The sequence below is a fragment of the Acipenser ruthenus genome, chromosome 55 (genome assembly GCF_902713425.1).
Source record: "Acipenser ruthenus chromosome 55, fAciRut3.2 maternal haplotype, whole genome shotgun sequence".
Lineage (NCBI taxonomy): Eukaryota > Metazoa > Chordata > Actinopteri > Acipenseriformes > Acipenseridae > Acipenser > Acipenser ruthenus.
Window position 1 is genome coordinate 86,032 of NC_081243.1, and position 21,935 is coordinate 107,966.

General features: G+C 45.0%; 1 protein-coding gene across 2 annotated transcripts in view; it reads left to right on the forward strand.

The window, feature by feature from the left end:
- The window catches only part of fgd1 (FYVE, RhoGEF and PH domain containing 1), a 33,801-nt gene that overhangs the window by 5,864 nt on the left and 6,002 nt on the right, over positions 1 to 21,935 (forward strand). Inside the window, exons 1-13 of one of the 2 annotated variants that reach the window (XM_059017135.1) lie at positions 4,273 to 4,918; positions 11,249 to 11,446; positions 11,874 to 12,054; positions 14,688 to 15,339; positions 16,208 to 16,297; positions 16,742 to 16,890; positions 17,225 to 17,381; positions 18,340 to 18,478; positions 19,135 to 19,193; positions 19,613 to 19,759; positions 19,928 to 20,020; positions 20,909 to 20,988; positions 21,702 to 21,732. In XM_059017135.1, the coding sequence (XP_058873118.1) occupies positions 4,891 to 4,918; positions 11,249 to 11,446; positions 11,874 to 12,054; positions 14,688 to 15,339; positions 16,208 to 16,297; positions 16,742 to 16,890; positions 17,225 to 17,381; positions 18,340 to 18,478; positions 19,135 to 19,193; positions 19,613 to 19,759; positions 19,928 to 20,020; positions 20,909 to 20,988; positions 21,702 to 21,732 (2,004 nt within the window). In that variant the 5' untranslated portion in view covers positions 4,273 to 4,890. Of the gene's footprint in view, positions 1 to 4,272; positions 4,919 to 11,248; positions 11,447 to 11,873; positions 12,055 to 14,687; positions 15,340 to 16,207; positions 16,298 to 16,741; positions 16,891 to 17,224; positions 17,382 to 18,339; positions 18,479 to 19,134; positions 19,194 to 19,612; positions 19,760 to 19,927; positions 20,021 to 20,908; positions 20,989 to 21,701; positions 21,733 to 21,935 lie in introns of those variants that run through there. The other variant, XM_059017134.1, reaches the window with a different exon arrangement.

Here is a 21,935-nt window from a genome sequence, read left to right on the forward strand (position 1 = left end):
ATTGGATTCTAGTAGTGTTATTATTATACAGAGCATCCTAGTTCATATTGTATTCTAGTAGTGTTATTATTATACAGAGCATGCTAGTTCATATTGTATTCTAGTAGTGTTATTATTATACACAGCATCCTAGTTCATATTGTATTCTAGTAGTGTTATTATTATACAGAGCATCCTAGTTCATATTGTATTCTAGCAGTGTTATTATTATACATAGCATCCTAGTTCATATTGTATTCTAGTAGTGTTATTATTATACAGAGCATCCTAGTTCATATTGTATTCTAGTAGTGTTATTATTATACATAGCATCCTAGTTCATATTGGATTCTAGTAGTGTTATTATTATACAGAGCATCCTAGTTCATATTGGATTCTAGTAGTGTTATTATTATACAGAGCATCCTAGTTCATATTGTATTCTAGTAGTGTTATTATTATACAGAGCATCCTAGTTCATATTGGATTCTAGTAGTGTTATTATTATACATAGCATCCTAGTTCATATTGTATTCTAGTAGTGTTATTATTATACACAGCATCCTAGTTCATATTGGATTCTAGTAGTGTTATTATTATACAGAGCATCCTAGTTCATATTGTATTCTAGTAGTGTTATTATTATACAGAGCATCCTAGTTCATATTGTATTCTAGTAGTGTTATTATTATTTGCTGTAAACTACACTGTGTTTCAATATGAAGCTTGCATTGTAACCCTGTGCTGCCCTGTAACACCTGTGTGAGTCGCCTGGGATAAAGGGGTCTGCCTAATAAATAATAATAATAACAATATTAATAGAAGGGTGGGAGACCAGTAATAATGTTGCTGGTGTACCCCATTTACATTTACCACTCAGTCCAGGTTGAAAACCGTACTGGCCCTGATTCTGTGACCCACAAGCTGCCCCTGATTTTAGTTTTTCTGACCCTTTCCCCAAAGCGTGATAGGTGGAAAGTATGTCACAACACTGACCAATCAGGTGATGAGTGGGCGTCAACATTTAATCCACATCCGAGCTGAGCAAGCTTCTCTCTGTTTTAACAAAGCTAATAAGAGGTGAGAGAATGGATTTTAAAGATGGTCAGCGCTCCTTTAAAGGGAGGGGGCAGCGATACTGTTAATAAAGCTAATAAGAGGGGAGAGAATGGATTTTAAAGATGGTCAGCGCTCCTTTAAAGGGAGGGACCAGCGATACTGTTTATAAAGCTAATAAGAGGAAAGAGAATGGATTTTAAAGATGGTCAGCGCTCCTTTAAAGGGAGGGGTCAGTGATCATGTTAATAAAGCTAATAAGAGGGGAGAGAATGGATTTTAAAGATGGTCAGCGCTCCTTTAAAGGGAGGGACCAGCGATACTGTTAATAAAGCTAATAAGAGGGGAGAGAATGGATTTTAAAGATGGTCAGCGCTCCTTTTTAAGTATTTTCTGAAGTTCCACCCACGTGTGGTTTTGATTCAGTGACTGGACGAGAGAGAGAGACGGATGAGGGGGTGGGGAGAGGTGGAATGCCGAGTTTGGAGAGGAAATGCCCGAATTCCCTGGGAGAGAGGGAGAGGGAGAGGAGGAGAGAAAGGGATAGAGGGGGAAAATGAAGGGGAGAGAGAAAGGGAGAAAAGGAGGGGGAGAGAGGAATGGAGTGGAGGAGTGAGGGAGGGGAAGAGACAGAAGAGGAGAGATCGAGAGAGGGGTAGGGTGACAGTGAAGAACAGATTAAAAAAACCAAAAAAAACACAGTGATTTCTGAAAAATAGCAAGAGCGATGAGTCAGGTATTGATCAGCCTCAATTCAACACGTTTGTGTGACTTTTCTTTTTTTTCCTGTGCTAGTTGTATTTGTAATCACCGCAAACATAATTGTAACTGAAATAATAACTTAATTAAAAAACAGCGTGGGAATACGGGAATTGCAAATTCAGCAAACAGTTCTGCTGTCATTGTATCTATAATTGAGTCCAGTTCTGCTGGAAGTAAAGCCTGCCCCTTATACTGGAGGCTAGGAGGATGGAGACGTTTCACAGGATGCTTGGGAACAAAGAGCCAGCTCTCGGAGGGAAGTCAGCTGTGAAACGAGCGATGAAGAGATGCTGGGCATTCCCATTTGCGACATGAGCAGGCAGAAAACCTGTTTCGTATCCCTGTTACAATATTATGGGAACCAGACTCCCATTGCACAGCAGCTTCATCCAGTCCAGGTTTTACTACCAGCTTGATCAGCCCCCAGTGTGTGCAGGTAACAAGCTCAGGTGTGTCTTATTATTATTATTATTATTATTATTATTATTATTATTAATAAACTCCTAGTGAAAAACCAGGAATGGATCAAACCGCTGTGCAACGGGAGTCTTATTTCCATCCCTGGTATAGCAAACGTGTGTTTTCATTTTGAAATATTTGGTGCTAAAGCTAGGCTGTGTTTGTGGGAGTGAGTGTCTGTGTGTGTGTGTGTGTGTGTTCTAGGAGTGTGAGTCTAAAGCTGTGCGTGTTTGTTTGTGTGTGTGTGTGTGTGAAGCAGTGTGTGTGTGTGTGTGTGGTGTTTTGGTCCCATGAGAAGCCCTGTCAACGTGGCAGTGCACAGAGAACTGTAATTAGTGCTGACATTGAAGCCAGAGAGAGAGAGAGAGAGAGGAACAAAATATCTAGAGAAGGAAAGACAGAGAGAGCTGAGGAGGGACTGGGAGGGAGGGAGGGAAGCAGCGTGGTCTAGTCTAGCAGACTCAAGTCCTGTGTTATTTTTTCTTTAGGACACAATCCTGCTCCAGGCTAAGACAATACAACATGGCCCGCTGACCTTTGCAGTGCTCTATATATAACCTCTGACTATCCCAGTGGAGCTGGAGGTGTAGATAAAGATTAGCATTGCCGCCTGTCTGCAGCTCTGAAACGGCAGCTGAGAGACTCCCTGCCAGCCCCTCACTATAACACAGAACCATTATTGCAACGCCATTGCAGTGCCGCTGTCTGTCTGTCTGTCTGTCTGTCTGTCTGCATTGCCATTGAAGATCATTTAGGGAATAGTTAGCATGATGTGGTCCCATTCTACCAGCCTCACCCCAGTGTAGCTGCCCTATACTTGTGCTACCATTGCCCCTCACTATAACACAGAACCATTATTGCAACGCCATTGCAGTGCCGCTGTCTGTCTGTCTGTCTGTCTGCATTGCCATTGAAGATCACTGACAAGCTTATTTTTGAGAGAGTCTTTCAAATTCTAAAGCACATTTCTGTTTGCTGTAGACAAATTGTTCCCTCTTCTATTACAGATTCTTTAAAAGAAAGGAAAATAATAATACTAATAATGGGCAGCAGTGTGGAGTCGTGGTTAGGGCTCTGGACTCTTGACCGGAGGGTTGTGGGTTCAATCCCAGGTGGGGGGGACACTGCTGCTGTACCCTTGAGCAAGGTACTTTACCTAGATTGCTCCAGTAAAAACCCAACTGTATAAATGGGTAATTGTATGTTAAAAATAATGTGATGTCTTGTAACAATTGAAAGTCGCCCTGGATAAGGGCGTCTGCTAAGAAATAAATAATAATAATAATAATAATTTGCCTGGCGTACAAACGGTTAAACTGCAAGCTATTTTATATATATATTATATATTTTTTTTTTTTCTAAACCTGGTGGGTGGGTGGGATCAATGCACCCATATATTATAGACATGACGACCTGTGACCCCTGCTCTGAGACGAGTCAGGGAGACGGCTATTGTCTCACACGCTGTGACAGCGAGCATGGGGACTGGACATATGGCACTGCCTTTGGAGTGACCGCTGGGCTCCTGCTTTGCATTTAAAGGGGGGGGGGACGTGTGCCTGAGGCATGAATAGCAATACTCTGATGGGAGGAGGGGCCAGACTCCCCGTTTACTAGAGTGCGTTACCTCACTAACACGCGTTGGTTTTGAAAACCGACTGTGTGACCACAGTTTGAGCGTTGAGACCAGGGGTAGTGCAGAGTTTGCAGACAGCCTCGGTCCAGCAGGAAAGAGCGTCTAAATTGGGGGGGGGGGGGGGAGTTAGGGTTGGGGGGGTTGGGGTTAGGGTTAGGGTTAGGGTTAGGGTTAGGGTTAGGAAGGGAAGCTTTAAAATCATCACAAAGTGACCAGCAACAGCATCTACATGAGGAGTGAGGAGAAAACTGGGGACCTAGTTTGTTGCTAGGGAAACTGTTTTTCAGAGAGAGAGAGAGGGAGAGAGAGAGAGAGAGAGAGGGAGAGGGAGGGGAGGGGGTGGGGAGTGTGTGTGTATATACAGCATACAGGCTGTGGCAATGCATAGGCAGCCTTGATTCCTATGGTAAAGGATTGTCGTCTGACATACTGGGAAGAACACCTCTTGTGTATCGAATCTGTATTCCAGCAATGCAGAGAGGAGCTGTGCAGAATTGCAAGGGAGATTTCATTATTCATGGATTTAAGGGATTCAGCTTTTGGTCGATTCTTACAGCAGCTCAGAAATCAGGGATTGACGAGAGTTGGTGATTTGATTTCCTAGTGCATCCTGGCTGAAGGATTTTAATATATATATTTTTTTAAATTCGTGAAAGACCCAGGGAATTATTAATATATGACTGAGTCATTTAGCAGACGCTTTTACCCAAAGAGACTTACAGAGACTAAGGGGTGAACTATGAATCATCATCATTATCATCAACTGCTGCTGCTGCTGCTGCTGCAGAGTCACTTCCAATAGGAGCTTGTTTGTTTGACGTCTCATCCGAAGGACGGAGCACAAGGAGGTTCAGTGACTTGCTCAGGGTCACACACACACACACACACACGCAGCCGGGATTTGAACCTCCTGGTATCGAGCCCCTTTCTCTAACCGCTGGACCAGCGAGCCTCAGTGATTGGATCTCCTGTCCGTGGTTCTCGTTTCCTGCTGCGTGATGCACGCGGGCCTAAGCGATGCTGGGGGTAAGGAGGAATGTGTCTGTCTTGCTGGCGTGTGACACGCGTGGGGATGGCGTGTGCTGGTTGCTGTAGAACATCCAGGCGTTCTGGGATTATCCTGTGCATTTAAAATGTACAGTCAGGATTTTGTCATCCGTGTCATGCAATATTATTATTATTATTATTATTATTATTATTATTATTATTATTATTATTATTATTATTATTATTATTATTATGATGTATGCATTGGACTGTATTATACTGCTGTCTCACCTGCCCACATTGGTTTTTATATAGTTGTCAGTGTAAATCATAGCTCATCAATAAGGGTGAATTCTTCTGTAGATTTTGCACCATTGTTGACCTTTAAAATGTTTCTGATTTAATAGTGTCTGAATGAGGCTGGGTTGTGATAAGCGACGGGGCCTGTCTGACCAAAACATTTGCTCTTGCATCCCAGATGTATTCCCCCAGTGCTTTATTTATACACGGGCCTGTCCGTGACATCCCTCCCCCATCACCCCCACGGCCGTGCGTTCACAAGCAGAGCTGGCAGTGTGAAGGGTATTCAACAGCGTCTGCAGCTGTGGAAAAACGTGGGATTGAGATATAATTAATAAAAAAAACAAAACAATGATATGAACATCATTTAGATATTTTATTTTGTCTCACATACACCCCTTTGAAATGTCTTTATAATATATAGCACTAGACCCTGATATTGATGAGATCCAGCCCTCTGAATTGTCTTTATAATATACAGCACTAGACCCTGATATTGATGTGATCCAGCCCTCTGAAATGTCTTTATAATATACAGCACTAGACCCTGATATTGATGCGATCCAGCCCTCTGAAATGTCTTTATAATATACAGCGCTAGACCCTGATATTGATGTGATCCAGCCCTCTGAAATGTCTTTATAATATACAGCACTAGACCCTGATATTGATGTGATCCAGCCCTCTGAAATGTCTTTATAATATACAGCACTAGACCCTGATATTGATGTGATCCAGCCCTCTGAAATGTCTTTATAATATATAGCACTAGACCCTGACATTGATACGATCCAGCCCTCTGAAATGTATTTATAATATACAGCACTAGACCCTGATATTGATACGATCCAGCCCTCTGAAATGTCTTTATAATATATAACACTAGACCCTGATATTGATGCGACCCAGCCCTCTGAAATGTCTTTATAATATATAGCACTAGACCCTGATATTGATGCGATCCAGCCCTCTGAAATGTCTTTATAATATATAGCACAAGACCCTGATATTGATGCGATCCAGCCCTCTGAAATGTCTTTATAATATATAGCAGACTCTGATAGTGTTGTGACACTGATGAAGGCACTGGAGCCCAAACGCTGGTCTGCTTGACTCGGTCTCTTCTAGTTTCAATAACACTGATGAAGGTGCTAGATGACACCATGTGTCTGGTGTCTGGGAGGGAGCAGGTGTGTTTGTAAATGCTTCAGGGCCTCTGCATCTGGTTCCAGTCCAGCAAGACTTTCTGAACTGAACAGTAGCTGTTTCCATTACACTCTTCCTGCCTGTCTGCCTGCCTGCCTGCCTGTCTGTCTATCCGTCTGTCTGTCTGTCTGTCTGGTGTACTTATTATTATTATTATTTATTTCTTAGCAGACGCCCTTATCCAGGGCGACTTACAATCGCAAGCAAATACAAATACATTCAAGTGTTACAATATAAGTCATACAATAAGAACAAGAAATACAATAATTCTCAAGTGTGACAAATCACAATTCAATAATACAGCAGATAATAGTGAAAAAGTTAGTGTACTCTAACTAGTATTCCCTATTTTTAGATATGTTCCAGATTCCAGACCTCTCTGTGCTTTACAATGCTTCCCTATGCTTTACCAGACCTCTCTGTGCTTTACAATGCTTCCCTATGCTTTACCAGACCTCTCTGTGCTTTACAATGCTTCCCTATGCTTTACCAGACCTCTCTGTGCTTTACAATGCTTCCCTATGCTTTACCAGACCTCTCTGTGCTTTACAATGCTTCCCTATGCTTTACCAGACCTCTCTGTGCTTTACAATGCTTCCCTATGCTTTACCAGACCTCTCTGTGCTTTACAATGCTTCCCTAAGCTTTACCGTGCTTTATGCATTATCACACTTTGCTATGCTTGTACTGTGGGAAACTTTTTGACCGTGTTGTTATGGCGACAGGCAGGGGGGTTTTCTTGTGCAGTTCCTGCAGAATTGAATTGAATTGAATTGAATTGAATTGAATTGAATTGAATTGAATTTACAGTAGTTGTTAATAAGCTGTGGAGCTTGTTGTGTGTTTTGGGCAGTTTTCAGTTCCTCTCTGTTTTTATTTCAAGAGCTTGTCGCGACTCGAAGCCTCCTGGTTTTTTGGGACTCTGCCGAGCTGAGCCTCTATATTTAGCCCAGGGTGGTGTGCAGCCAGGAGCCACAATACTTTTTATACATTTTTTTATTTTTTTATTTTAACAGTTCCATGGTCAGACTTTTAAACACTCAACAGTGCTGCCTGTGCTTTACCAGACCTCTCTGTGCTTTACAATGCTTCCCTATGCTTTACCAGACCTCTCTGTGCTTTACAATGCTTCCCTATGCTTTACCAGACCTCTCTGTGCTTTACAATGCTTCCCTATGCTTTACCAGACCTCTCTGTGCTTTACAATGCTTCCCTATGTTTTACCAGACCTCTCTGTGCTTTACAATGCTTCCCTATGCTTTACCAGACCACTCTGTGCTTTACAATGCTTCCCTGTGCTTTACCAGACCTCTCTGTGCTTTACAATGCTTCCCTATGCTTTACCAGACCTCTCTGTGCTTTACAATGCTTCCCTATGCTTTACCAGACCTCTCTGTGCTTTACAATGCTTCCCTATGCTTTACCAGACCTCTCTGTGCTTTACAATGCTTCCCTATGCTTTACCAGACCTCTCTGTGCTTTACAATGCTTCCCTATACTTTACCATGCTTTCACTGTGCTTCATTACACTTTGCTGTGCTTTGACTATGGGGGAAACACTGATATACGGAAAGACCAGAAGCACAGTGTAGCTCTCTGCAGTTCACTAAGTGATTCTTGAATGAAGTGCGCTTCATACTGTATTTGGCATAAATATGTTCCCTATCGAGACCTGCATCCTGCGAGTGAGACGTCAAACAAACAAGCTCCTATTGGAAGTGACTCTGCAGCAGCAGCAGTTATGTGATTATGTTATATGATATGCTAAATGACAGATTAATAATAATAATAATAATAATAATAATAATAATAATAATAATAATAATAATAATACTGTATCGTTACAAGCTTACGAAAGACCCTTTCTGGTTCATGTTGGGTCTTGCTAATGCATTGAAGTTGTTTGTGTCTTGGTTTCTGACCGCGATCAGGGTATATCCTCTGATATAAACTCTGTGTGTGACATCAATACATTCAGTGGAATATCTCAGACCTTCATAAACCAGAGCCAAACAGATTGCTCTTGTAGCCAGGCTGGATCCAATCAACACGTGGAATTAATTTAAAAAAAAAAAACAAAAAAAAAACAGGAATAATGGCTCACGGCTGCCATCATGTGGAAATAATTAGGCCCAGGCGGGGACCGCCGTGCTCTTAAAAGGGCAACGGCACCCAGGTGCTGGCCCTGCTTGCAGGGAAAGTGGCGTCGCTCCTTTAACGGATTCCTCGAATTTAAAAAAAAAAATGCACACATGTTGCTTTTTTTTTTTTTCCTTTTCTGTGCTTCAAAGAAGGAAACGAATGAATGCCGCCTCAGCAGTTTTGAAGCTGCCACACTGAGCAACTCAAACACAAACACTCAACACCGTCCACACTGTAGCCCCGCGCTCTAACCACTGAGCTCCTCAAACCCCCTGCCTTCCACACTGCAGCCCAGCGCTTTCTTTATCTAACCACTGAGCTCCTCAAACCCGCTGCCTTCCACACTGCAGCCCAGTGCTTTCTTTATCTAACCACTGAGCTCCTCAAACCCGCTGCCTTCCACACTGCAGCCCAGCTCTTTCTTTATCTAACCACTGAGCTCCTCAAACCCGCTGCCTTCCACACTGCAGCCCAGCGCTTTCTTTATCTAACCACTGAGCTCCTCAAACCCGCTGCCTTCCACACTGCAGCCCAGCGCTTTCTTTATCTAACCACTGAGCTCCTCAAACCCGCTGCCTTCCACACTGCAGCCCAGCGCTTTCTTTCTCTTACCACTGAGCTCCTCAAACCCGCTGCCTTCCACACTGCAGCCCAGCGCTTTCTTTATCTAACCACTGAGCTCCTCAAACCCGCTGCCTTCCACACTGCAGCCCAGCGCTTTCTTTATCTAACCACTGAGCTCCTCGAACCCGCTGCCTTCCACACTGCAGCCCAGCGCTTTCTTTATCTAACCACTGAGCTCCTCGAACCCGCTGCCTTCCACACTGCAGCCCAGCGCTTTCTTTCTCTAACCACTGAGCTCCTCGAACCCGCTGCCTTCCACACTGCAGCCCAGCGCTTTCTTTATCTAACCACTGAGCTCCTCAAACCCGCTGCCTTCCACACTGCAGCCCAGCGCTTTCTTTATCTAACTACCGAGCTCCTCAAACCCGCTGCCTTCCACACTGCAGCCCAGCGCTTTCTTTATCGTGACCTTCTAGTTACAAGCCCTGGACTTTAACCACTGGATCACACTGCCTCCTAGATCTTGTTTAAAACTAGGGATTGGGAAATAAGACTCCTATCGCACAGCAGTTTCACCCGTTCCAGGTTTTACTGCAACCAGTTTGATCTGCCACAGTGTGTCTAGGCAGGAGATGGGAATAAGGCTCCCGTTTCATAGCAGTTTGATCCATTCCTGCATTTACTGTTTGAGTTCAATAACAAGACACACCTGAGGTTGTACCCTATACACACTGGGGCTGATCAAGCTGGTAGTAAAACCTGGACTGGGTGAAACTGCTGTGCAACAGGAGTCTTATCTCCACCCCTATGTAAGTAAAGCAAGTGTATGTACCTTTACATAACTTCTGAAATGATAGCAATTCATGTTAAACAGTATGCAAACAATTTGAACCCACAATCATAACGTGTGGGGAGGGTTTAGGTCAGCCAGGGTGTCCTCGGCTCACCGCGCACCAGCGCCCCCCTGTGGTCTGGCCGGGCGCCTGCGGGCTTGCCTGTAAGCTGCCCCAGAGCTGCGTTGTCCTCCGACGCTGTAGCTCTGAGGCGGCTGCACGGTGAGTCTGCAGCGTGTAAAGAAGCGGTCGGCTGACAGCACACACTTCGGAGGACAGCGTGTGTTCATCTTCACCGCTCCTGAGTCAGCGCAGGGGTGGGAGCGGTGAGCCGAGCTTAAATAATAATTGGATATTCTAAATTGGGAGGAAAAAATAAAAAGTACTTAGCGACTGCTAAATAAAATAATTTTAAAAATGCATTGCAGAGGCTACGTTATTGAGTGGAGATGGGAATTGTTTGACGGTCCCTGGAGCCCAGCTGCTGGCTGTACGGTCCCTTACCCTAACCCCCACATTCTATAAAGAATGACATCACCAGGGCTGCAGGAGCAGCATTTCTCAGCCTCAGATGTACAGCTTCCATTATTGACAGCTAGCCCAGGACATGGGCCATCTGCTAACTATCACAGCTGCAAAATAAAAACATGCATGAGAGACACTGACCCCATCATGAAGTCAGAGCTGGGTTTTTTTTTTTTATAATTGTTTTCTGAAATTGCAATTATAATTCCCGTGCTATTTCGTTTAAGTTGCAATTGCAGCTACAATTATGCTGGCAGTAATTACAATTCTAAATTAGGGTTACACTACAAAGTGAGACAGAGGGGAAAAGTGGAAACGTTTGCCGTTGAATTTATGAAGTTTCTTTTAGTGTTTCTATTGAAGACGCTGAGAAAGACTTCTAGTGGAAACGTTTGCCGTTGAATTTATGAAGTTTCTTTCAGTGTTTCTATTGAAGACGCTGAGAAAGACTTCTAGTGGAAACGTTTGTCATTGAATTTATGAAGTTTCTTTTAGTGTTTCTATTGAAGACGCTGAGAAAGACTTCTAGTGGAAACGTTTGCCATTGAATTTATGAAGTTTCTTTCAGTGTTTCTAATCTCAGGCCTGTTGAGTTGTTTAATAGCTGAGGACGGATGATGATTTTGTTAGCTACAGTAAAATGACAAGTCCACGGGATTATGAATTGCTGCAGGAGGGCGTTTAGGTGTTTGGATTTAGGTGTGTGTGTGTCTGTATTAACGAGATGGTAATTATCAACAGAGATCAATACAGATCAATAGATTCTCCTCCTCTAATGCTCTGCTCTCTCTCTCTGCAGGGTCCTCGTCCAGCCCTCGTCTCCTCTCCAAGTCCCTCTCCCTCGAACCCGGCTCCTGTCTGGGGGGCAGGCAGACCCCCCACCGGCTCTGCTCGGACCCGGGGCCACTGAGCCCCCAAGACTGCAACGGGACGAGCGAGCACAACCCCCCCGCGCCCCCCAAACAGAGACCCCACACAGCGGGACCCAAACCTCAAGGTGGGTGAGAGCTGAACAGACTCCTGTCCTTTTGGTAGCTGCCCTATCCCTGTGCTTCATTGCCCCTCAGTATAACACAGAACCATCATTTGGGAAGGATGTACAGTTGTTAACACTCTGTGGTCCTATTTCACCAGTGGCAGCCTCATCCCATTGTAACTGCCCTATACTTGTGCTACCATTGCCCCTTGGTATAATACAGAACCCTTATTGCACTGCCAGTGAAGAGCATTGAGTGTGTTCTGATGCATTCAGTATGATGGCTTATTTATTAATAATTTACTTTACTTTCTAAAACTACTGAGTTTTTTTTTTTTTTAATCTGCTTTCTGATTGGTCCCCTGTGCCTGTGAGCTCTCCTGTGATTGGTTCCCTGTGCTGTGCCCTGCTCTCTGATTGGCGGCTTTTTGTGTTTGACCCCCCGCAGTGCCACCGAAGCCCCCTCACCTGCAGAGTGGGCGTCGCCCGAAAGGGAAGGGGCAGCACATCCCCCCGCCCCCGTCCCGACCCCTGCCTGCTGACCCCCGGGGGGATCGGGGGACCCTCCCCCGAACTGAAGGGGGCGCCACTCCTTCCTGTGTGCTGTCGCTCATCGAGAAGTTTGAGAGGTACGAACCAGATCATTATACTGGGAGCTAAACTGTAATCGAGGGCAAAGGTTTAGCACCTCCCTCTATAGAATGAACTCACTCAGCTTCATAGAGTCCAATGAAAGCTGCTGAATAATGTTCCCTTGTTAACATATTGAATTACACACCCTTTATATAGAATGAACTCCCTCAGCTTCATAGAGTCCAATGAAAGCTGCTGAATAATGTTCCCTTGTTAACATATTGAATTACACACCCTTTATATAGAATGAACTCCCTCAGCTTCATAGAGTCCAATGAAAGCTGCTGAATAATGTTCCCTTGTTAACATATTGAATTCCACCCCCTCTATATAGAATGAACTCCCTCAGCTTCATAGAGTCCAATGAAAGCTGCTGAATAATGTTCCCTTGTTAACATATTGAATTCCACACCCTCTATATAGAATGAACTCCCTCAGCTTCATAGAGTCCAATGAAAGCTGCTGAATAATGTTCCCTTGTTAACATATTGAATTCCACCCCCTCTATATAGAATGAACTCCCTCAGCTTCATAGAGTCCAATGAAAGCTGCTGAATAATGTTCCCTTGTTAACATATTGAATTCCACACCCTCTATATAGAATGAACTCCCTCAGCTTCATAGAGTCCAATGAAAGCTGCTGAATAATGTTCCCTTGTTAACATATTGAATTCCACCCCCTCTATATAGAATGAACTCCCTCAGCTTCATAGAGTCCAATGAAAGCTGCTGAATAATGTTCCCTTGTTAACATATTGAATTACACACCCTTTATATAGAATGAACTCCCTCAGCTTCATAGAGTCCAATGAAAGCTGCTGAATAATGTTCCCTTGTTAACATATTGAATTCCACACCCTCTATATAGAATGAACTCCCTCAGCTTCATAGAGTCCAATGAAAGCTGCTGAATAATGTTCCCTTGTTAACATATTGAATTCCACCCCCTCTATATAGAATGAACTCCCTCAGCTTCATAGAGTCCAATGAAAGCTGCTGAATAATGTTCCCTTGTTAACATATTGAATTCCACCCCCTCTATATAGAATGAACTCCCTCAGCTTCATAGAGTCCAATGAAAGCTGCTGAATAACGTTCCCTTGTTAACATATTGAATCACACCCCCTCTATATAGAATGAACTCACTCAGCTTCATAGAGTCCAATGAAAGCTGCTGAATAACGTTCCCTTGTTAACATATTGAATCCCACGCCCTCTATATAGAATGAACTCCCTCAGCTTCATAGAGTCCAATGAAAGCTGCTGAATAATGTTCCCTTGTTAACATATTGAATCCCACGCCAGCACTTTGTAGTTTTCCAGATACTTAACAATAAACAAAAGACAACAATTGAAAAATGTTTCAAAATCTAACACAAAATACCTCTCTACTGCTGTTATGGCTTCCTTCCGATAGACTTTTACGTGATATTGTTTTGTAGTTTCTTTGATACATGATAAATAAAAGATCTGAATTATGTTCATATAGGTTTTTTTTTTATTTTTATGTCTCAATTATAAAATTCTAGGTGATGCTAAACTTTTTGGCCACAGCTGTGTAATGAATGGCACAGAACCATTATTGCATTGCAGTCTGTCTGCATTGCCATTGGAGATCGTTTGGGAAGGGTATTGTTAGCACACTGTGGTCCCGTTCTGCCAGCCTCACCCCATTGCAGCTGCCCTATACTTGTGTTTAATAAATGCAATGACAAACATTTGAGCTCCAAGTCTTGCAGACATTGACAAAGGCTTTTACATTTAAGTGTTGTTGAATTTACCGCTTTTGAGTGTCTTCATACTTACTGCTAATTTAATAGATATTCCCCCAGAGACTGTCTGACGGCACTGCTATCGATCCCCTGTAATGCATGTTATCAAACTTTCTCTCTCTCCTCTCTCTCTCTCTCTCTCTCTCTCTCTCTCTCTCTCTCTCTCTTCTCTCCTCTCTCTCTCTCTCTACGCAAATTTGAAAATGATGAGCTGGTTCTTAATCTGTCATTGATTTTCCTAGAAATGTATTTGATAGCAAATCGATTTTGGTAACCTTTAGAAAAGTTCCGCATAGCAAAAGAACAACAAAGCGTAATACAGCACAGTGTAGGGAAGCATTGTAAAGCACAGAGAGGTCTGGTAAAGCATAGGGAAGCATTGTAAAACACAGAGAGGTGTGGTAAAGCATAGGGAAGCATTGTAAAGCACAGAGAGGTCTGGTAAAGCATAGGGAAGCATTGTAAAGCACAGAGAGGTCTGGTAAAGCATAGGGAAGCATTGTAAAGCACAGAGAGGTGTGGTAAAGCATAGGGAAGCATTGTAAAGCACAGAGAGGTGTGGTAAAGCATAGGGAAGCATTGTAAAGCACAGAGAGGTGTGGTAAAGCATAGGGAAGCATTGTAAAGCACAGAGAGGTGTGGTAAAGCATAGGGCAGCATTGTAAAGCACAGAGAGATCTGGTAAAGCATAGGGAAGCATTGTAAAGCACAGAGAGGTGTGGTAAAGCATATTAATAAACATGGTTTTTCACTATGTTTTATTCTTGTATTGCTTTGTAATGGGCTGATAATGTTAATTGATCTTTAAAAGTCAAAGTCTACCTCTCTCCCTCTCGTTTTCCCTCTCCCTCTCTCAGGGAGCAGATTATTCTCGTCCCTGACAACAGCGGTGTCTCACTGGGCCCGACCAGAGTCTCGGAACCAGAACTGGACCTGATCTCAACCCCCGTCGGAGACCGGACAGAAAAACAGCGGGCAGAAGAAGGAGGAGAGGGAGACCGAGAAAATGGGAGAGAGATGGGTGAAGGGGAAAAGAGCCCTAGCCTAGCCAGGGAGCCCCAAGAGGAAGCCTGCCGGCCATCAGACAGACGCTTGTCCTCCGAATCAGGCTACGCCCCGTCCGATAGGCTTCTGGACTCCCTGGAAATGAGGGACCCGCTGGCCGACCAATCGAGTTGCTGCTCCGAGCGGCTGGCCCCACCCCCTTGCGGCCTGAGCGACGGCAAGCTGACCAATCGGGACAGCGGGATCGACAGCATCAGCTCTCCGTCGCACAGCGAGGACCTGTGCTTCGTGGGAGAGGAGGAGAGGGGGGTGGGAGAGAGGGAGAGGCCACACCCCTCACGCCCTGTTAGCCACGCCCACAGGGAGGAAGGGGGCGGGGACTGGGAGGGGGATAGTGATTTGGGGGAGGGGAGCGGAGACGAGGAAAGCAGCGAGACCCCGACTCGGAATCAAGCGGAGATGCAGGCTGTACCCCCCAAAACAGAGAGACAGGATTCTTCAGAGGTAAAGACAAAAAACACACACACACACACACACACGAAAATAAAACAAATCAAAAGCTGCTTTTTATTAATACGGAAAGAAAATAGTTTAGAAATACTAAAAGAGCCTTGAATTCAGTGACAAACGTTTTCAGACTTGAAGTCTTTTCTGTGTTTAGCCGAAACGTTTGCCGTTGAATTTATGAAGTTTCTTTCAGTGTTTCTATTGAAGACACTGAGAAAGACTTCTAGTGGAAACGTTTGCCATTGAATTTATGAAGTTTCTTTTAGTGTTTCTGTTGAAGACACTGACAAAGACTTCTAGTGGAAACGTTTGCCGTTGAATTTATGAAGTTTCTTTCAGTGTTTCTATTGAAGACACTGAGAAAGACTTCTAGTGGAAACGCTTGCCGTTGAATTTATGAAGTTTCTTTCAGTGTTTCTATTGAAGACACTGAGAAAGACTTCTAGTGGAAACGCTTGCCGTTGAATTTATGTAGTTTCTTTTAGTGTTTCTATTGAAGACGCTGAGAAAGACTTCTAGTGGAAACGTTTGCCGTTGAATTTATGAAGTTTCTTTTAGTGTTTCTATTGAAGACGCTGAGAAAGACTTCTAGTGGAAACGTTTGCCGTTGAATTTATGAAGTTTCTTTCAGTGTTTCTATTGAAGACACTGAGAAAGACTTCTAGTGGAAACGCTTGCCGTTGAATTTATGTAGTTTCTTTAGTGTTTCTATTGAAGACACTGAGAAAGACTTCTAGTGGAAACGCTTGCCGTTGAATTTATGTAGTTTCTTTCAGTGTTTCTCTTGTTATAAGGATAGTAAGTGTCGGAACAGTGTAACAGTATTCAGTGTATCTCTCTGATGTCTGTCTTTTTCCCCACGCAGTTGTCAGCTCAGCAGAAAGTGTTCAATATTGCGAACGAGCTCCTGCACACAGAGAAGGCCTATGTATCCAGACTGCACCTCCTGGACCAGGTAAAAACATCGGGTTCCTAATAAAGTGGCCACTACCTCTGTGTGGAAATGTACCTTGGATAGCAGGAGTATTATCTATAGAAGTGCTTTCAGGACAGCTGACTCCTCTCTCTCTCTCCTCCTTTCTCTCCTCTCCTCTCCCCTCTCCCCTCCCCTCCTTTTTCCCCTCTCCCCCTCTTCTCCTTTCCTCTCCTCTCTTCTCCCCTCCTCTCCTCCCCTCTCCCTCTATCTCTCTCCCTCTATCTCTCTCCCTCTTCTCCTCTCCTCTCTTCTCCCCTCTCTCTCTCCCCTCTCCCCTCTCCCCTCCCCTCTCTCCCCTCCCCTCCCCTCTCTCCCCTCCCCTCCCCTCCCCTCCTCTCCTCTCCTCTTCTCTCTTCTCCTCTCCCCTCTCCCACCTCTCCCCTCCCCTCCTCTCCCCTCTCCCCTCTCTCCCTCCTCTCTCAGGTGTTCTGTGCCCAGCTCCTGGACGAGTCTCGCTCTCGCGGTTCTTTTCCCTCGGAGGTTGTCCTGGGTATCTTCTCCAACATCTGCTCCATTTATTGCTTCCATCAGCAGTTCCTGCTGCCCGAGCTCGAGAAACGCATGCAGGAGTGGTGAGTCCAGAGACCCGGGCCAGACCCGGGCCAAAAGTTTTGCATCCCCACCCTATAGAATGAACTCTGCAGAACAATGTGACGTTAACATATTGAATTACACACTGCGTTGTAACACTAGGGTTGGAGCTAGGGGTAGGGGTAGAGGTAGGGTTCATTTAAATCTTAAACTCTGTATTTGAATACTCTCAACTATTGTTTAAAATATGTCTACCCCTCTGCCACTTTTTTGCATTGAAACGAATATTCGAACACTCAAGTCTTGACCAGATATCTGAATATGAAATCGCCTCCCCCCCTCTCCTCCTCCTCCTCCTCCTCCTCTCCCCGTTAGGGACTCGAACCCGCGGATCGGGGACATCCTGCAGAAGCTGGCCCCCTTTCTGAAGATGTACGGGGAGTATGTGAAGAATTTCGACCGCGCCATGGAGCTGGTCAACTCCTGGATGGACCGGTCAGCGCAGTTCAAAGGGATCGTCCACGAGATCCAGGTGAGAGACACGGAAAGGAAGCCTCCCGTCCCGTTTTAATAGAGCCGAGGCTTAGAGAAAGGGGGCTTGCTACCAGGAGGTTCAAATCTCAGCTCAGCCACTGACTCCCTGTGTGTGTGTGTGTGTGTGTGTGCGTGACCCTGAGCAAGTCACTGAACCTCCTTGTGCTCCGTCCTTCGGATGAGACGTCAAACAAACGAGCTCCTATTGGAAGTGACTCTGCAGCAGCAGCAGTTGTTGATGATGCAGAGTTCACCCCCCTAGTCTCTGTAAGTCGCTTTGGATAAAAGAGTCTGCTAAATAATAATAATAATAATAATAATAATAATAATAATAATAATAATAATAATAATAATGAGTGGTTAAAGAAAAGGGCTTGTAACCAGGAGGTCCCCGGTTCAAATCCCACCTCAGCCACTGACTCATTGTGTGACCCTGAGCAAGTCACTTAACCTCCTTGTGCTCCGTCTTTCGGGTGAGACGTAGTTGTAAGTGACTCTGCAGCTGATGCATAGCTCACACACCCTAGTCTCTGTGAGTCACCTTGGATAAAGGCGTCTGAAAAATAAACAAATAATAATAATAATAATTTAATATAGTTTACCCTGGTTTGTTTTTTAATATGCTTTACCAGACCTCTCTGTGCTTTACAATGCTTCCCTATGCTTTACCAGACCTCACTGTGCTTTACAATGCTTCCCTATGCTTTACCAGACCTCTCTGTGCTTTACAATGCTTCCCTATGCTTTACCACACCTCTCTGTGCTTTACAATGGTTGCCTATGCTTTACCATGCTTTCACTGTGCTTCACTTTATTGCACTTTGCTGTGCTTTTACTAGGGGACACTTTCATAAGGGCTAGTTTACCCTGGTTGTTGAAGTTCTTCCTGTGACATTGTGTGTGTGTCTCATGGTGGTTGTTGAAGTTCCTCTTCTCTTCCCCCCGTGTCCCTGCAGAAGCAGGAGGTGTGTGGGAACCTGACCCTGCAGCACCACATGCTGGAGCCCGTGCAGAGGATCCCGCGCTACGAGCTGCTGCTCACGGATTATCTGAACAAGCTGCCCCCCGATGCCTCCGACAGCAAGGACGCCCAGAGTAAGAGGGGAGACACGCACTCCCGAGAGCAGAGCCCTGGAGCACTGCACCCCACACTCACAGAACCACTGTGACCCGACCTCTGCACCCCACACTCACAGAACCACTGTGACCTGACCTCTGCACCCCACACTCACAGAACCACTGTGACCTGACCTCTGCACCCCACACTCACAGAACCACTGTAACCTGACCTCTGCACCCCCACACTCACAGAACCACTGTGACCCGACCTCTGCACCCCACACTCACAGAACCACTGTGACCCGACCTCTGCACCCCACACTCACAGAACCACTGTGACCCGACCTCTGCACCCCACACTTACAGAACCACTGTAACCCGACCTCTGCACCCCACACTCACAGAACCACTGTGACCCGACCTCTGCACCCCACACTCACAGAACCACTGTGACCTGACCTCTGCACCCCCACGCTCACAGAACCACTGTGACCCGACCTCTGCACCCCACACTCACAGAACCACTGTGACCTGACCTCTGCACCCCACACTCACAGAACCACTATGACCCAGCAACCTAACCCTGACCCGTGGACTCCACATTGTCAGAACCTAACCCCTGTTGTTGTTGTTATTATTATTATGATTATTATTATTATCGTCGGCTGATCTTTCCCCTCCCCTCCCTGCAGAGTCTCTGGAGCTGATTGCCACGGCTGCAGAGCACTCCAACACTGCCATTCGCAAGATGGTGAGTCCCAGAGGAGCCACGGCTTCAATCAGGCATCTTATTAAACCCATCGTGAAGCCCCAGTGTGTCTAGGCGACAAGCTCATGTCTTATTAAACTCCTAGTGAAACCAGGAATGGATCACGCTGCTGTGCAACGGGGAGTCTTATATTATTATTAATATTTATTTCTTATCCAGGGCGACTTACAATTGTTACAAGATATCACATTATTTTTTTCATACAATTACCCATTTATACAGTTGGGTTTTTACTGGAGCAGTCTAGGTAAAGTACCTTGCTCAAGGGTACAGCAGCAGTGTCCCCCACTGGGGATTGAACCCACGAACCTCCAGTCAAGAGTCCAGAGCCCTAACCACTACTCCACACTGCTGCCCATATCCATCCCTGGTCTGTCTCACTGTCTGTCTGTCTGTTTCAGGAGCGAATGCACAAGCTGTTGAAAGTCTACGAGCTGCTGGGCGGAGAGGAGGACATTGTGAACCCCACGAACGAGCTCATTAAAGAGGGGCACATCCTGAAGCTATCAGCCAAGAACGGGACCACGCAGGACAGATACCTAATCCTGGTGAGAGGGTTAGGGTTAGGGTTAAGGCATCTGGGGAGACTTGGGGGGTTTTGATACAGCAAACCTCAAACTAGGTCTCCTGGAACCAGGTTCCAAGACGCCGCTGTTCCTGCGAAAGTGGCTTCGCGTTCCCTCGGCTTAACGGATCTTCTCGCTGTGTCTCTGCAGTTCAACGACAGGCTGCTGTACTGCGTTCCCAAGCTGCGCTTGATTGGGCAGAAATTCAGCGTCCGAGCAAGGATAGACGTGGACGGGATGGAGGTGAGTCACTATACAAACTGTCCACCGCGTCGAATGTAATTTGGGGTATTTGGTGTAGAAAGAGGGACCCAGGCTCATGCGCACCTAACTTAATGTTAGGGTTAGAGCTAGGGTTAGGGTTAGGGTTAGATGGGTTAGACCATTGAAGAATTGCATTTAGGGCAGTTCGTTTCGTTTTTCAACACTCTTACTACCAATGAGGAATGGCTGGGCGTGAAAAAGGAGAACATTTTGGGGGAACGTTCTACTTTTATTAGTTTATTTAGCAGACGCCTTTATCCAAGGCGACTTACAGAGACTAGGGTGTGTGAACTATGCATCAGCTGCAGAATCACTTACAACTACGTCTCACCCGAAAGACGGAGCACAAGGAGGTGAAGTGACTTGCTCAGGGTCACACAGTGAGTCAGTGGCTGAGGTGGGATTTGAACCGGGGACCTCCTGGTTACAAGCCCTTTTCTTTAACCACTGGACCACACAGCCTCCTACTTGTGAAAATATTGGGTGGTTATGTATTCCGAGATGCTCAGGTGTTTAGTATTGAAGGGGTCTTGCTGTGAATCATTCGTTGTTGCCAGTACTGGACTGTGTGGCATTTTATTAGCTCAAGGACTCTTATGTCTGAAACAGACTAAATACTTCTGTATCCATGTTATTATTATTATTATTATTATTTATTTCTTAGCAGACGCCCTTATCCAGGGCGACTTACAATCGTAAGCAAATGTTGTATTTGATGCACCTTTAACTATTACTTCAAAAGATTTTTTTGTTTATTATTAAAATTCGAGTGTGCATTGCATTGAAATCTTCATTCATATATAAATATATATATATATATAGAAGACACAATTCCACTCAAGCCCTTTCTTCACATTTTGTTCCCAGTTGAAAGAGACGAGCAGCCTTAACATCTCCCGGACGTTCCTGGTTTCCGGGAAGCAGAGATCCCTGGAGCTGCAATCCAGGTTTGAGATTTATATTCCGCGGACCTCGGAGAGGTCTCTAACAAAGGGAGGGCTCTGTTAACGTTGCAGGTGCTCACAGGAGGTAACGGAATTTATTCAAATGGTGAGCACCCCTTTAAAGGGGGCCAGTGCTCATGCAAGAGGCTTGGTGGTCCAGTGGTTAGAGAAAGGGGCTTGTTAACAGGAGGTTCAAATCCTGACTCAGCCACTGACTCACTGTGTGTGTGTGTGTGTGTGTGTGTGTGTGTGTGTGTGTGTGACCCTGAGCAAGTCACTGAACCTCCTTGTGCTCCGTCCTTCGGATGAGACGTAAAACAAACGAGCTCCTATTGGAAGTGACTCTGCAGCAGCAGCAGTTGTTGATGATGCAGAGTTCATCACCCCCTGAAAAAATGACTCATTAATAATAATAATAATAATAATAATAATAATAATAATAATAATGCCATAGCTGTACATCTTAACTTGTTGCATCCTAGTTCATATTGTATTCTTGTAGTATTATTTGCACTTGCTGTAAACAGCTATAAGTCACCTTGGATAAAGACGTCTGCTGAATAAATAAATAATAATCTAGAAAACCGCTTATCCAACTGCAATGAAACTTAGTCAGGACATGGTTTAGCACGAGTTCTTGAGTGTCAGACTCTGGGGGTGTGTGGAGGTTGTGTTTTCTGTGATTGTGTTACTGACTCACTTGTTTACTGTTGCAGGACTGAAGAGGAGAAAAAAGACTGGGTTGAGGTAAGTGGATCCTCTTCATTAATGAAGCAGTAACAGCGAATCAAACAGTTTACTTCAAAACTGTGACCCAGGGGTTAAAGAAAGGGCTTGTTACCAGGAGGTTCAAATCCCGGCTCAGCCACTGACTCCCTGTGTGTGTGTGTGTGTGTGTGTGACCCTGAACAAGTCACTTCACCTCCTTGTGCTCCGTCCTTCGGATGAGA